The sequence below is a fragment of the Stomoxys calcitrans genome, chromosome 2 (assembly GCF_963082655.1).
Source record: "Stomoxys calcitrans chromosome 2, idStoCalc2.1, whole genome shotgun sequence".
Classification (NCBI taxonomy): Eukaryota; Metazoa; Arthropoda; class Insecta; order Diptera; family Muscidae; genus Stomoxys; species Stomoxys calcitrans.
The window spans coordinates 142,204,617-142,222,385 of NC_081553.1; the positions used below are offsets into that span (position 1 = coordinate 142,204,617).

Below are 17,769 nucleotides of genomic sequence, written 5' to 3' on the forward strand. Positions count from 1 at the left end.
GAGAAAGATTCTTCGTAAAATATATTTACCGGTTGGAGTTAATGGAGAATATAGGAATTGAATGAACCACAAGCTGTATGACAACGATAGCATATTTGGTCTTTTGAAGGTAAAAACGGCGGTATATGCAAACGGGGACGACCAAAAGTCCGATGGGAATATCAAGAGTGGGAGACACCTCGAAACTTGGTGTCAGAGATTTTAGAATGAGCGCAAAAGATCGAGGCTCTTGGAACGCTATTCTAAGTTCGGTTAGTTTAAGAAATACTGTTTCATACCCAATTTAAGTAAGTCATAGTCAAAGTTCATTCATTCGAGCAACATGAAATAATTGTTGAGAAAAACCAATCAAGAAGTCAGTCCTAATGATCAAAGAACTAAATTGACTTCCCAGTTAGAAACTTAGTGTTGAGAAAGAAACCTCCTTGGATTTTTAATGTAATAACTTTTAAACAACTTTGCTTCCCTGCATCAAATTTTGAAGAGTTTTTTATTAAAATTAGAGAAAATCTTATATATATATAACCCACGCACAAAACGATTTAAAAAATTTAATTTCAAAACTGTTTGTTCACGGCGTTTTCAATATCTTCAATATTCATTCAGGAAATAATTTTTAAGAAAAAAAATATCCAATAGTCATCACCCTTTTATTGTGGGTCCAATTGTTATAATGTTTTAACTGAAAATATGTCTTTCACTGTTTTAATAACTTTACGATGGTATAAAAAATTTAAACAATGTTTTCGATTGCACATAATACTTTATTCTTTTCTGTTAAATACATATATAGTTAATCAAATTAAATAGAAATAGACGAGAGTGTCAATATGTGTTAAGACATTAAAATTTTAAATTGATTTATAATGTTTAGGATAGTGCATAAGCTTTTTTCATCATAAACTCGAAGTATTCATCACTGTCTATTGAGGCGCTTATTGTGGCATAATAATTTATGAATTCTTCCTTGGTGACCTAAAAAAAATATAAGTATGAGTAATTATTAAATATGCTGTAACATATAATCAATTATGTTCATATAATTATAATGAAGACTAAAAAGTGTCCAAAACGTCCTTAAAAATTATGTACCAAACAGTAAAACTTTATTTTTTCTGCAGCTAAAGTTTGTCGGCTATATGTCCTCAAAATTAAATAATAATATGTAATACTCTAGACTTGCGGCAGTTATGACATTTGATACTAATTCAACATTTAACCATTTAAAAATCTAATCACATTAACGCCTGTGTTCGAATTCCGACAAGTACAAAAAGTAATAACTTCAGCGGTGGTTATCCCCTACTAATGGTGGCTACAGTTGTAAGATACTATGCCATGTAAAAACGTCTCCCCAAATAGGTGTCGCACTGCTTTACGCCGTTCGAGCTCGGTTATAAAGATAATCAGACAGCACTCATTGGTATGAGAAAAGTTTGCCCCTGTTCCTTAATGGAATGTTAATGGGCAAATGTGCATTGTATTATCCATAGGTACGAGTGTTGCCTTTTATATTTCGAGATTAGAGAACAAACAAAATTTTAATCATCGAAAATCGCTTCATTGTTTTCCAAAATAGTCCCCAATAAGAACTATACACTTTTGCATGCGTTTGAACCAATTGTCGAAGCACTTTTGCCACTCTGATTGAGGTATCTCCCAAACATGCATTCTGAACGCATCAACCGCTTCTTCAGGTGTGAAAACTTGACTTCTCATTTTATTTTTTACGCACGGGAAGGTTCATGCAATGTTGAATGTATGTTGGTTCCACTAATGCCTAAGGTTGTCTCAATCTCACGATAGGCCACATGACGATCTTACAATATCATTTGGCGCACAGCTTCAATGGTTTTTGGAACAACTACTGATTTTGGACGACCTCAACGAAATTATTCTTGGAGTAAACTACGACCTCGGTTGAATTCACCAAAACATCGATAAACACTGTTCCTTGATGGAGCTTCATCGCCACAAAATGAATTAAGTTCATCGATGCGCTGTTGTTGACCTACGTCATAAGTTGTAAAAAATAATCGCACGAAAATGTTAGATTTATTTTCAATTTTTAGGCGAGACGAATCTTTACTATAAGCAACACAAACAGCGCTCGTATGTCAAAACGTCCTGAGTACGTATAACCTCAAAAATACAAGCTTTACGATAGAGCTGTCAGTTGGCAGATTGCAACACAAGGGTTGTCCATTCCCAAAATATAAAATACAACCCTCGTATACTCGCTGCTTATATATAACGAGTTATCAGCAGGAATACTATCTGTATTACTTGTATCTGTCATTACAATCGACCTTCGATGAAGCTTATGAATAACCACTTATTGGTAATTATATTTAGAAAAAAGTTCTTATTATACCTTCCACCATAGGATGGGGGGTATACTAATTTCGTCATTCTGTTTGTAACTACTCGAAATATTCGTCTGAGACCCCATAAAGTATATATATTCTTGATCGTCGCGACATTTTATGTCGATCTAGCCATGTCCGTCTGTCTGTCGAAAGCACGCTAACTTCCGAAGGAGTAAAGCTAGCCGCTTGAAATTTTACACAAATACTTCTTATTAGTGTAGGTCGGTTGGCATTGTAAACGGGCCATATCGGTCCATGTTTTGATATAGCTGCCGTAGAAACCAATCTTGGGTCTTAACTTCTTGAGCCTTTAGTGTTTTGATATCGCTTCCAATAACTGGGCTAAGTATGGTTCAAATCGGTCCATAGCCTGATATAGCTGCCATATAAACCGATTTTGGGTCTTGACTTCTTGAGCCTTTACAGGGCGCAATTCTTATCCGATTTGACTTTCCAATAACTGTGGAAAGTATGGTTCAAATCGGACCATAACCTGATATAGCTGCCATATAAACCGATCTTGGGTCTTAAACCTCTTGAGTGCGCAATTCTTATTCGATTGAAATGACATTTTGCACGACGTGTTTTGATATCACTTCTAACAACAGTGCCATGTATTGTTGAAATCGGTCCATAACCTGACATAGCTGTCATATAAACCGATCTTGGGTCTTGACTTCTTGAGCCTCTAAAGGGCGCAATTCTTATCTGATTTGACTGAAATTTTGCACATAGTGTTTTGATATCACTTCCAATAACTGTGCTAAGTAAAGTTCAAATCGGTTCGTAACCTGATATAGCTGCCATATAAACCGATCTTGGGTCTTGACTTCTTGAGCCTCTAGAGTGCGCAATTCTTATCCGATTGGAATGACATTTTGCACGACGTGTTTTGACATCACTTCTAACAATTGTGAAATGTATGGTTGAAATCGATCCATAACCTTATATAGCTGTCATATAAACCGATCTTGGGTCTTGATTTCTTGAGCCTCTAGAGGGCGCAATTCTCATCCAATTTGACTGAAATTTTGCACAAAGTGTTTTGATATCACTTCCAACAACTTTGCCATGTATGGTTCAAATCGGTCTATAACCTGATATATAGCTGCTATATAAACCGTTCTTGAGTCTTGATTTTTTGAGCTTTTACAAGTTGCAATTCCTGTCCGATTTGGCTGTAATTTTGCACGTTGTGTTTTGGTAGCACTTCCAACATTTATGCGAAGTGTGATCCAAATCGGTCCATACCCTGATAAAGCTGCCATATAAACCGATCTTGGATCTTGAATTCTTGAGCCTCTAGAGGCTCAAGTCCGAAGGCGAGTCCGAAGGCTTGCCGCAGAGCGACACTTTTAATTGTTCTTATGTTTACGTAACTTGAACCTAATCATTCAACATCAAAGGCAAGCCCAACCACTTTTAAGCTACGATGGGCCCTGAATAAAAACATTTTATCGTTGACTTAACCTTTTTTTTATACCCACCACCGAAGGATGGGGGCATATTCATTTTGTCATTCCGTGTGCAACACATCGAAATATCCATTTCCGACCCTATAAAGTATATATATTCTTGATCAGCGTAAAAATCTAAGACGATCTAGACATGTCCGTCCGTCTGTCTGTTGAAATCACGCTACAGTCTTTAAAAATAGAGATATTGAGCTGAAAGTTTGCACAGATTTTTTTTTGTCCATAAGCAGGCTAAGTTCGAAGATGGGCTATATATCTTGTTATAGCCCCCATATAGACCGATCGGCCGATTTAGGGTCTTAGGTCTATTAAAGCCACATTTATTATCCGATTTTGCTGAAATTTGGGCCAGAGAGTTGTATTAGGTCCTCCGAACGTCCATTGTTAATTTTGCCCAGATCGGTCCAGATTTGGATATAGCTGCCATATAAACCGATCCTTAGATTTATGGTCTTAGGCCCATAAAAGCCACATTTTTTATCCGATTTTGCTGGAATTTAAGACAGTCAGTTGTGTTAGGCCGTTTGACATCTTTCGTCAATTTGGTTTAGATCGGTCCAGATTTGGATATAGCTACCATATAGACCGATCCTCAGATTTAGGGTCTTAGGCCCATAAAAGCCACATTTATTATCCGATTTTGCTGAAATTTGGGACAGTGAGTTGCCTTAGGCCTTTCGACATCTTTCTTCAATTTTACCTGATCGGTTCAGATTTGGATATAGCTGCCATATAGACCGATCATCCGATTTAGGGTCTTAGGTCCGTAAAAGGCGCATTTATTGCCAGATGTCGCCGAAATTCGGGACAGTGAGTTAAGTTAAGCTCCTTGACATAATATTGCAATATGGCCCAGATCGATTCAGATTTGAATATAGCTGCCATGTAGACCGATCTTTCGATTTAAGGTTTTGGGCCCATAAAAGGCGCATTTATTGTCAAATTTCGCCGAAATTTGGGACAGTGAGTTTAGTTAAGCCCCTCGACATACTTCTGCATTTTGGCTCAGATCGATTAAGATTTGCATATAGCTGCCATATAGACCGATCTCTCGATCTAAGGTTTTGGGGTCATAAAGGCATTTATTGTCCGATTTCGCCGAAATTTGGGACAGTAAGTTGTGTTAGGCTTTCTGCAACTTGGCCCAAATCAGTCCAGATTTGGATATAGCTGCCATATAGACCGATATCAGGATTTGAAGTCTTGGCCCCATAAAAGGTGCATTTATAATCCGATTTCACTGAATTTTGACACAGTGACTTAGTTAGGCTTTTCGACATCTATGTTGTATATGGTTCAGATCGGTTTATTTTTAGATATAGCTACTGAAAAGATGAAAATTTTGTTGTACACAATCGAACAATGACTTGTACTTATTAGTATTTGGTCCAAATCGGAACATATTTCGTTATAGCTGCTATAGGACATAATGTATGCATAATTTAACGGATTTTGATAAACGGTGGTTTACATATATTCCTGAGGTGGTGGGTATCCAAAGTTCAGCCCGGCCGAACTTAACGCCTTTTTACTTGTTAATGTATTGCGGAATGAATTACTAAAGGGAAATGGAGTTCGATGGCTGCCATTTTTATTTTCCAAACTTTTCATATCCACCATCGAAGGATGGGGGTATATTCATTTTGTCATTCCATTTGCAACACATCGAAATATACATATCCGACCCTACAAAATATATATATTCTTGATCGTCTTAGAAAACTAAGACGATCTAGCAATATCCATCTCTCTCAACACATTATTGGGTTGCCCAAAAAGTGATTGCGGATTTTTTAAAAGAAAGTAAATGCATTTTTAATAAAACTTTGAATGAACTTTTATCAAATATACTTTTTTTACACTTTTTTTCTAAAGCAAGCTAAAAGTAACATCTGATAACTGACAAAAGAAAGAATGCAATTACAGAGTCACAAGCTGTGAAAAAATTTGTCAACGCCGACTATATAAAAAATGGGCTGAAATTAAGCACAATGAGTTTTGTTAGTTGTGTTTACGCCACATTTGAGTTGTTACCAACTAAAGTCAACAGAAAATGTGTGCTATTTTAGCAAAAAAGCTATTTCTGCCGCATTTTTAGGAAACTTTCTCCTATTACAGCAAAACATTTTTGCTGTTTTTACAGTGTGGCTTTTCCAGTCAGGTCGTGTATTTTGATTACTTTAGACTCGTAATGTACTAATGTAATGTACTCGTAACTGTCGATACTACTTATTTCTATATCATATGGAAAATGAATATGGAATGTGAATTGCCCCTGTTCTTAATGGAATATTTATAAGCAAATTTGCACTTGCAAACACTCATTGAGACACTATTCCTTTGTCAACTAGTCAACATCTTAGTCATGAAACTTCCTTACATTTACCTGTCCCCATATTTTTCTTTCATTGGACTATGTTGCATGACCTGCACCATCCATTGAGACCCACTTCCCCGTTTGCGTATTAGTAAATATCTCTTTTATGAAATTTCTTTAAATCTGCTTGTGCAAACTTTTGTTTCATTTTGGGCTACCTATGCATGTGTGTGTGCAATGCATTGACTTGAACAACAACAATAGTTGTTTTGTTTCACAGGCCACGTTATGATATGGAATGTTATACTATTAGTTATGGTGACCTGTTATTGTCGGTCACGTGTTTCATTTTTATTTTAAAAAATTAAATATTCTCTTCCTTTAATTTTGTTTTATTGTTTTGTTTTAACAACTCCATCAAAAATTAAGTAGCAGTAATTTTCTGCAAACAACAGACTTTTCAGCAGTTAGACTTCTGTTCTGAAATTTTGAACATTTAGCTATGACAGCAGAACTAATGCTGTAAGCTTGTAGTGAGCAAGTGGGTTTTAGGCCCGAGTCATGCACTGGTTGTTTTCGGTAGCGGTACGGCCAGTTCCGGTTATAGCATATTTACATAATCTTAACTGGGTAAATAGCGTCTCATTAAGATTTGTGCTACAGATTAAGTTGGGGATTCAACCTATGTGCATGTTTATAAGGGAGACACCACAGAGGACTCTTCTCAGATAGTCGCAGCTTAACATAGTTGGTAGATCTCCGGCAAGACATAATCTAGATTGGATAGTACCACGGCGGTCGCTCAGGTAGACATCCGGCTGGATTGGACTTGGTGGATACCGGACTGTAAGGTTGCATACCTTTGCATAATCGGCGGGTAAGGTTTTCAGATGAATCGAAGATTCAGAATGATCTCAGGGAGCGCCTTCATTATCCCAAAGTAGAAATTTGATATTTGTTTCTCTTTTTTTACGCACTAGAAGAACTAAGAGACTTAATCCTAGTCAAATACAAGCCTTCATCAAAGCGGCAAAGTGGTACGAGAGAGTACATTTACACTCGTCGTTTTTCAAGCGCATGTTGCAGCAAAAGTAGAGTTCATGAGTAATCAAAATGGGTGACTATCTTGCCATCATCTTCTTTCAGCATTACCTAAACTAACCTGATTTGGAATAGTAAACGACCAAATACTCGACAGCAGTGAAAATGGAAATAGTATCAACTCCAAGGACGTTATCTATATCAACAAGTTAAAGCGTGCTAAGTTCGGCCAGGCCGAGATTTCGAAACCCACCACCATGGATTCTGCAAAAAATTTATATAAAATAAATTTAGTGGATGGGCATTATTTTATTTTACATATCAAACTTCTGTCAAACCAGCAAAAATTAAAGCTTCTGGGAACCGAACAAGGATAATCGAAAGACCTGTTTTTATGGGAGCTATATCAGGTTATAGACTGATTCGGACAAAAATTGTGGCTTGTAAGGACTCATGATGTCAAATCGGTTTATATGAGGGCTATACCAGGTTATAGACCGATTTGGACTTTACTTAGTAGAGTTGTTGAAAGTCATAAATCAACACTACATGCAAATGTTCAGCCAAATCGGACAAAAATTGCGTCTTTTAAATACCCAAGAATACCAAGGGGGCCGATTTGGACTTTACTTTGAGCAGTTCTTGAAAGTCATTACAGAATACTAAATTGCGGCTTCCAGGGGCTCAAGAAATCAAGTCGGTAGATCGGTTTTTATCCAAATCTGTACCGATATGGCCCATTTGCAATCTTTAATTACCTACGTCAATAGTAAGTATCTGTGCAAATTTTCAAGCGGCTAGCTTTACGCGTTCTGCCGCTACCGTGATTTCAACAGACGGACGGACGGAAATGGCTAGATCGACTCAGAATATCGAGACGATCAAGAATATTTCAAGTTATTACAAAGGAAATGACTTGATTAGTATTACCCTATCCTATGGTAGTGGGTATAAAAACGTGATACAAGTCTCTTGTGTGGTAAACAATGCTGTGTTTTTGTATTCATACGAAAACCCCTTCTGGGACTCAATGCATATGGAATAAATTGCTGTATACAAAAAATCGAGGTTGGTCACTCGAAATGTGTGCAAATTTGCACAAATTATTAATAGTAGTCGTTCGCGTACTTTAAGTGCAAATTTCTGCTGGAGATTTTTTTCCAGCAAAAATTTGCAACATCGAACAATTGTTTTATGAAATTCGCCTACTTAATTCTAATAAAAAGCAAAAGGGTAAAGGCGTACTTTTCAAGTACGCGAACAGACCTAATTTGTGTAATTATTTAATTGTAATTATTAACATAAATAATAGAAATAAAATAAGATGAAAACTATGTCAATGGTTTTATATTTTGGTTCATTAGGGGGTGGAATATTTAATAACAGTTTGGTACTAAAACCACTAACAGTTTCGTATTAAAACCAGTTCGGTAATAAAACCAGTACCAATCATTTTATATTTTATTCATGCCAGTCGGTATTCCTACGTTACCGGTTTGCCATGTTTGGTATTGGGTTTTCTCTATTCTAAATCGCCTCGAAATTATTAGTCGATTTAGCCATGTCCGTCCGTGGTGTGTCTGTCGAAAGCACGCTAACTTTTGAAGGATCTAAGGTAGGCGACTGTAGTTCCATATCGGTTCATATTTTATATAGCTCCCATATAAACCAATCTCTCGATTTGACTTCATGAGCCTCTAAAGGGCGCAATTCTTATCCAATTTAGCTAAAATGTTGCATGTGATGTTTTGTTTTCAAGAATTGTGCCAAATATGGTTCAAATCGGTCCATTGGCAGATATAGCTCCCATGTAAGCAATATTTCAATTTGACTTCTTGAGCCTCTAGAGGGCGTAATTACTCTCCGATTTGGCTAAAATTTTAAACGTGTTGTGTCTTCCATAAATGGATAGAACTCCAATATATTTGAAAAAGTCATTCAAAGAATTTTTTCCCGGCCCGTACGACTTAAAGCGTTTTACTTGTTTTACCTGGGGTCTATTTACCGTATACGTTATCTAGTGCGCTCTTTGAATTTTAAAATTTTAGGCACATTTTAGTTTTTTTATACCCTCCATCATAAGATGGGGGGTATACTAATTTCGTCATTCTGTTTGTAACTACTCGAAATATTCGTCTGAGACCCCATAAAGTATATATATTCTTGATCGTCGTGACATTTTATGTCTATCTAGCCATGTCCGTCCGTCCGTCCGTCTGTCTGTCGAAAGCACGCTAACTTTCGAAGGAGTAAAGCTAGCCGCTTGACATTTTGCACAAATACTTCTTATTAGTGTAGGTCGGTTGGTATTGTAAATGGGTCATATCGGTCCATGTTTTGATATAGCTGCCATATAAACCGATCTTGGGTCTTGATTTCTTGAGTCTCTAGAGTGCGCAATTCTTTTTCGATTGGAATGAAATTTTGCACGACGTGTTTTGCTATGATATCCAACAACTGTGCCAAGTATGGTTCAAATCGGTTTATAACCTGATATAGCTGCCATATAAACCGATCTTGGGTCTTGACTTCTTGAGCCTCTAGCGTGCGCAATTCTTATCCGATCTGAATGAAATTTTGCACGACGTGTTTTGTTATGATATCCAACAACTGTCCCCAGTATGGTTCAAATCGGTTTATAACCTGAATAGCTGCCATATAAACCGATCTTGGGTCTTGATTTCTTGAGTCTCTAGAGTGCGCAATTCTTTTTCGATTGGAATGAAATTTTGCACGACGTGTTTTGCTATGATATCCAACAACTGTGCCAGGTATGGTTCAAATCGGTCCATAACCTGATATAGCTGCCATATAAACCGATCTTGTGTATTGATTTCTTGAGCCTCTAGAGTACGCAATTCTTATCCGATTGGAATGGAATTTCGCACGACGTGTTTTGTTATTATACCCAAAAACTGTGCCAAGTATGGTTTAAATCGGCCCATAACCTGATATAGCTGCCATATAAACCGATCTTGGGTCTTGACTTCTTGAGCCTCTAGAGGGCACAATTCTTATCCGATTTGAATGAATTTTTGCACGAAGTATTTCGTTATGATATCCAACAACTGTGCCAAGTATGGTTGAAATCGGTTTATAACCTGATATAGCTGTTATATAAACAGATCTGGGGATTTGACTTCTTGAGCTTCTAGAGGGCGCGATTCCTATCCGATTTGGCTGAAATTTTGCATGACGTATTTTATTTTTACTTTCAACAACTGTGTCAAATAAGGTTCAAATCGGTTCATAACCTGATATAGCTGCCATATAAACCGATCTGGGATTTTGACTTCTTGACCCCTAGAGGTCGCAATTATTATCCGATATGCCTGAAATTTTGTACGATGGATCTTCTCATGACCATCAACAAACGTGTTTATTATGGTCTGAATCGGTCTATAGCCCGATACAGATCCCATATAAATCGTTCTCTCTATTTTACTTCGTGAGCCCCAATGGGCGCAATTCTTATACGAATTGGCTGAAATTTTACACAGGTCTCCAACATATAATTTAATTGTGGTCCGAACCGGTCCATATCTTAATATCGTTGTAATAGCAGAGCAACTCTTTTCTTATATCCTTTTTTTGCCTAAGAAGAGATGCCGGGAAAAGAACTCGACAAATGCGATCCATGGTGGAGGGTATATAAGATTCGGCCCGGCCGAACTTAGCACGCTTTTACTTGTTTAATTCTAAATTAAATTAATTCTAAGACATATCCACCTATCGCGCAATATGCGGGCATGAATTTTTGGCGGGAACTTAAAAAAAATGTCAGCGGTAATGCTGTGGACTTTAGCCATGTAAATATTTTCCATAGAAAGGTGTCTCTCAGCGACACCCGCTTTATATTTTAAGCTATGAGAGTAAAAGGAAGTTCCCTTACGAATGAGCTAAAGTCATTAACCGAATAGCGCTTATTAATATGAGAGTAGTCTTAGAGCTTATTCTTTATGTGATGCTCGTAGGAAAATTCGCACGTTTAAATCATTTCACCTTAAACATTTCTTTATGTTTTACCTTTCCATCCAAATTTCCACGACCTCCTTCGAAATTATGCAAAAAATCAGTAAGAATTTCGTCTTCAGTCTTTTCTCCACTCTTGAATTTGGGATGTTCGCGGGCTGTGTACACGTTCTTTAAGTCTTCCAGTGTAATGATCCCATCCCCAGTCTTATCCATTTTTGTAAATGCCTTGTCTATCATATCTAAACGAGCCTGAGACATGGGAGGCTTTACGTTAAAGCCAGAAAAATAAAAAAATGAAAAAAATATATAAAACATTAATGCTTAACAAAAAAATATGAAATACATACTCGCAGCTTAAGAAGGAATTCAGTCATGTTAATAGAACCACTGCCATCTTCATCAAAGCTAAATGCATGCGACACCCAAAATACAAAGTATCCATGGAAACAAGAAATAAGAGAAAAGAAAATTGTCAAAAAAAAGCATTAAAACGGAATAATTATACTCGTTATGACATGTAATTAATATCATGGTTTAAAATCTTGTTTATTTACCTGCGGAATAGCTGCTTAATCTCCTCATTACTCACTTCTAAGCCAGTTTCCTTGATGCCTTTGGTAAACTCGTACTCGTTGAGAGCCTTACTTCCATCATCATCCATGTTGCGGAATATTCTGAGGAACAGTCAATGATAAGTATCGGTTAGTGGGAAGACTTTAAATTCTTGTTCTGAATAACATAATTTTCAAGAGATGCAAAACATCAATTACCAATATAACATAATTCCATTAAGCCTTAAAATATGAACCAAAGCCTAAAATGATTGTTTTCGAACGTTTAAAAAAATTCATATATATTATTAAACGGCCAAGGGTATAATAAAGGCAATTTTGTGGTATATATTACGGCCAAACGACTGAATGGATTTAAATGAATTGGACATCAATCGAAAGATATTTTTTATTAGAGAACCATGAAAATGAGGAATTAATTTCCAATAAAAGAAGAAGAAGAATAAACACACAAGGACAGTTCAACAATCTATATGATCTTAAAATCCATTTCTTATAAACTAAGTTTAGACTATAATGTACCGATATGTGGATATCTAAACAGAGTATTTGAGATAATTCACATGACTAATTAAGTCAAAAATCTCAAGCAAGTTTCTTATAACACAACATCTGTTTTTAGAAAATATCTGGTCCTATGTGGACTGTACTTGTCATGATAATCAGAAGTCTTTAACAAACACCCTAAATACCCTCCACCATCGATCACATTTGAAAGTTTTTTTTTTTGAATGGTTTTTGCAAATATATGGGATATCTATCAAGTTATGAGCCAATATGGACCATACTTGTCAATGCTGTTTAAAGTCATAAAAAATTCATCAAAATCGGATTGAAATTGCGCCCTCTAGAAACTAAAGAAGTTAAATCGGGCGATCGGTATATTTCGGAGATATATCAAGTTTTGAACCGATTTGAATCGTACTGGGCGAAGATGCACAATTTCATACAAATAGTGTAATGACAGCCACGTCTTGAGATTCAAGAAGTACAATTGGGAGATCGGAGCTATCTCAGGTCACAGACCGATTGTGGCCATACCTGTTACGGTTGGTGAAAGTCACAACAAGACACCACGTGCAAAATTCAGCCGTATTGGATAAAAATTGCGCCCTACAGAGGCTCTAGAAATCTAATCGGGAGATTGTTTTATATGGCAGCTACTTCAAAACATAGACCGACACTTCATACCAAATTTCAGCTAAATCGGGTAATAACTGTGCACTCTAAAGGCTCAAGAAGTCAAGATCAGAAAATAGTTTATATGGCAGCAATATCAGGCGAGACGAGGCTAACGCAACAGTGGTGAAAATTCTGAATCCCGACTATGGTTCGGTTTCTGTAGATAAATCTCCACCTTCGTAAAACCGTTTCGGCGGCACTAAATGTCCTTCTGTTGGGGGGAAGACTTGAAGTGGTTCCTATCCGAGAACCATGGGTGTGTGGAGGAACGGTTCGTGGACTCAAGGGTATGGAGAATGGGAGACACAGAACCTGTATTCTTGCAAATAGTAATCTTAATGTTCTTCTTCCGTTGCTTAGCACTGAAGATTCAGTAGTAGCCAGCCTACAAATGCATGTCTCATTACTGGCTGGCTTCTCTATATAAGGCTCACGGTTCAGAGATGCTGCCTTCAACTTTTAAGTTGCTGGTCGAAGCCGCTTCTGAAGGGAAAATGAACCTAATTGTAGAAAGTGATGCTAATGCACATTACCAGCTATGGCGAAGTTCGGATGATAACAAGGATGAGTTGCTTATCGTATATATTATAAGTTGTAATCTGGCGATTTGTAATAAAGCGAATAAACTGACCCTTATTACTTGGAACAAGCCCCGGCATGGGAAAGCTGTAAGCTCCACACAGACTGGAACATTGAGGTCCGATCTGTGTGGTGTTAATTGCTGTCACGAGAAGCTTAGCTGCGAGCTACCTGGCGTGTACTCAGGTTGCGGATAGTGGAATAGTGGCACCATACGAAATAGCTGCAACGACAGTAGCGGACAATCATCGGTATCGAGCGAAGAGTCCCAGTGAGAGGCCGGGTGGCACCGGCTCTTGCCTAAATAAATACTGAGTGCCTATGATGCTCGATATGACAAGGCGAGTTATTGACGCCTTTAAATAAACAATGGTCACATTGTTCCCGCGGCGATTGGTCCTTTGGACCGGGCGAGCTTGCTCACATGGGACCTTGACAAGGATCGCCACATCCACATGAAAATGTGGCTACAACAACAACAACCAGGAACAGGCAGGAGGTATTAGATGTTACCTTCCTATCGGAATATCTCAGCGAAAGGATATGCGACGAGGAAGTGTTGGATAACCACAGCTTCTCTGATCATCGTTATTTTAGTTTCAGCACTGGTGGGAATGATGCAGAAGACATCTTGGGACAAAAATCCCTGTAAATCGCCTGCCTCAGCAACAACATGCGGAGTAGCACATAGGAAGGGAAGGTCCACAGAAACAGCCCTTCACGGCCTAGTCGCCTACGTAGAGGGTTCTTTCGCTGTCAATGAGCATACAATGGTAGCATTTCTGGACATTGAAGGTGTACTCAATAATGTTAAACCAATGTCAATCATGAAGGAGCTAGAGTTTCTAGACATCAACGCTGCGCTAAGATATTGGGTTGCCCAAAAAGTAATTGCGGATTTTTTAAAAGAAAGTAAATGCATTTTTAATAAAACATAGAATGAACTTTAATCAAATATACTTTTTTTACACTTTTTTCTAAAGCAAGCTAAAAGTAACAGCTGATAACTGACAGAAGAAAGAATGCAATTACAGAGTCACAAGCTGTGAAAAAATTTTTCAACGCCAAGTATATGGAAAATCCGCATTTACTTTGTGGGCAACCCAATAGTTTATTAATAACCCTACGGGAAATGGGACAGGTTCCAAACTTTTGGAATAAACCTATCATTTTTATAGAGTTTGGCGCTCGAGGTGACGAACTGCCACCGCAGGATAGGTCCCGGGACAGTTCGAAAAGCAAATATATTTAACGGATAAGCAATTTTTAATAATAATTGAGTGACTTTTTAAAAAATAATTAAGAATAATAAGATATGATAATTGAAACTTTTCATTCGCTATAGGATATGTCCGGAGACAGGTAAGAAATTCTTCAGTTTAGTGCCGGTGTATTTTGAGCAATTGACTATTCTTTTCCGTAGGGAACTTACTAAATGATACATTAGGGCAGGGATCTGTAAATCTGAAAAGATGGCTCAGTAGGTTTCACAGTACTCTTAGAGATATAAGTCAAGAAGCTTTCCGTCCGACACGAAGTGGGCTAGCGAATGTGGTCTATTCGTAAATCCGTGGAAGACAGTAGTAATTCTTTTCGACAAGTGATACAAGTTACCTACAGTGGCACCTGTCTCCTTGGGAAAGCGCAAAATACCTGGGTCTTTTACTGGACAGGAAATTGAACTTCAAATCCAACATTTTGAAAAGGGCAAGAAAGGCAACTATAGCCGTATACTCCTACATGACAGGCAATAGTAGGGGCTTAAACCGCGTGTCATACACTGGGTATATACAACAGTTGTCAGACCTAAAATGCTATATTGTGGTCTGGTTGACGACGTTTCAAAAGTCCACCCACTATTCAATAGTTAAGCGTATCCAAAGGATGGCTTGTTTGTGCATCACAGCCGCACTGAGGACGACTTACTCAATTTGATGCTATGTCTAATGCCCCTGTACATTATGGTTGGACTGCTGAGACCGGACTGGATTACATCCTGCCTGAGCTGCTTTTTGATAAAAAGTACTGTATCACTATTCCCGATAGAACCGATTGGAACTACAACATTTCTGGTAATAGAAGTTACATAGACTTCTATACCTTTGGTTCAAAACAAGATGACCAGGTAGGCTTGGGGGTGTAATCTGAAAAACTAGACCTGGTCATATTGAGAAGGTGGCCAGCCCACTGAGAGTGTATCAAGCGAAGATCCTTGTAACTAAAGAAGTGGTGGAATGGCTTAGGTGTAATGTCATTACGACGATTGGCATAATTGTCTTCCCAGACTGCCAGGAGAACGTATTTTAGAATTTAAAAATCGCTCTCGACTGTAGCAGATCTCTCAACGAGATGGCTGAACAGATCAAAATTCACCTGATTTGGCACAAATATACCCCAGGGAATTCAAGATCTGACGAGGTTGAGAGACTAGGAACTACCCTACACATTCTAGTGGAACTGGAATTTGTGGGTATGCCTCTAGCGACATGTAAGTTAGGTTTTCAGGATCAGGCCCGAAGGGCACCCAATGGCAACTGGTCGCAAAGGGGGGTTTGTGAACACTTCAACCTAGACTTGAAGAGATCTACCACTCTGCTGTCGTTGGCTAGAACAGAGTTCTCAGTCATCGTGTCCGTCTTGTTTGAACAGTTGAGTGGAGCTGACGTATTGTTATTTCACTCCGCAAGAATTTTGCTGTAACTCGCAATAGGTCATTATTTTTGGAAGAAAAATTTTAGTCACTCAAGGATAGCTGCGATAGAGATTTCCATTAGGCGGTTGATCATCTGCGTCTGTTTGCAGTGGATCGGCAGATCTAAAGCCCGGGGTAGGCTTAGAATGGACTCCGAAGACCCAACAGCTGCGGTGGTGGAATCAGGCCGTAGCATGTCGTCTGCTACTGAAACCTCGACTGGTGGAGCGGATGCTCCAGGCTCCACTAGCCGACAGACGACTGGTCAGCAGGGGCTTTTAACGAAAACACCTGCTGTGTGTCCTAAGGACAGGCCGAACCTATTCTTTCTTCGCACACCTATAATTTGCCCAGGAAAACTAACACGCTTTTTAAGAGGATGGAATAATAGAAGGCGCATCGCTCTCAGGTTTATTGAGAGCTTTGGTGCGAATGATCCTAAGACTCTCGCTAATAGGGAGAGAGACTCCCTAAATTGGGGTCGGGAATTCGAGCCACAGGCTACCCCAAAGACTATACGTCTAGATTCGGAAACTGCACCGCAGTCAGCCAAAAGGCTGCGGTCACCTGAAGGGGATCCCATGCTTAAAAGAACTAGGGCGAACAACAGAATGGTGGGTACAAGAACCTTTGCTATTGTCGCCAGGGACAGTTTGATGATGGCAGTTATCAACAACGGAGAAGAACAGGGCTGCATACCTAGGAATAATCGGAGTGGGATAGTGAATGGACTGTCGTCTGTATACTCCGATGTAGTTGCGGAATTTTCTAGTCTTTCTCCAGTTTGTGACGATGCGGCTGGTATCGGGGTCGATACAGAGTAATTGCCTTCGGGGTTCAACGCTCAATTGAAATGTATCGTTGTGCGCTAAAAAAGATTGGTGAGATCTGGAAAGGTGCAGCACTAGATTAAATCAGGAAGGAATATATTCCCTATCGACCAATGGCGCAAACTTGGATACTAAGGATTCCTCAGATCCTTGGAAGACTAAGGGAATGTAATCCCAATCTCGCAACTACCGACTGGAAGATTGGTAGTTTGGATGAGGCTGATGGTGACCGGAGACATGTTGTACTAAACTCCGGCTGTCTCAGAAAACTCAACAAATCGGAAGGGGTAGAATCCTATGGTTGTATCCTACGGTTGAAACTGAAAGTCTATAGAAGCGATAAGATTGGGGAATCAGTAGACGACTCAGCAGTTGTCGCTGAACACTTGCCTGAGAAACTATCGACCACATCGCTAAAATCTGGCGGATTGTAGGAGACTAAAATCCCCCTGGCACAATTAAGACAGGGGAGATGGCATCCAAACGGGACCCAACAAGCCCTGTGTGGGTGTGTCATCCAGTTGGACTGGGCTCAAGGAGTGCGCCAGCGGGGAAGCACCGAACTCAAAAAGCACTTCGACAGCAACAGCTAGTGAAGCATATAAGGAGGAATCGTTCACACCGCAAGTGTCCAGTGTTTTAGGAAGAGTGTTTCCACAGCTTCCTCACCTGCATCTGGATGCAGGGCCTCATTGTAGGAAGTGATGCTAATGCATATCACCAGATATGGGGAAGTT

The 17,769-nt window shown here is 38.7% G+C and overlaps 1 protein-coding gene across 3 annotated transcripts in view; it reads right to left on the reverse strand.

Moving 5' to 3' along the window:
- Positions 1–743: 743 nt before the first annotated feature.
- LOC106093721 (calcyphosin-like protein) overlaps positions 744–17,769 on the reverse strand; it is a 57,769-nt gene continuing 40,743 nt past the window's right edge. For all 3 annotated transcript variants that reach the window (XM_013260855.2, XM_013260854.2, XM_013260851.2), the window contains 4 exons: positions 11,732–11,851; positions 11,525–11,582; positions 11,229–11,441; positions 744–975 (listed from right to left, as the gene is read on the reverse strand). In XM_013260855.2, the coding sequence (XP_013116309.1) occupies positions 871–975; positions 11,229–11,441; positions 11,525–11,582; positions 11,732–11,851 (496 nt within the window). In that variant the 3' untranslated portion in view covers positions 744–870. The remainder of the gene's footprint in view (positions 976–11,228; positions 11,442–11,524; positions 11,583–11,731; positions 11,852–17,769) is intronic.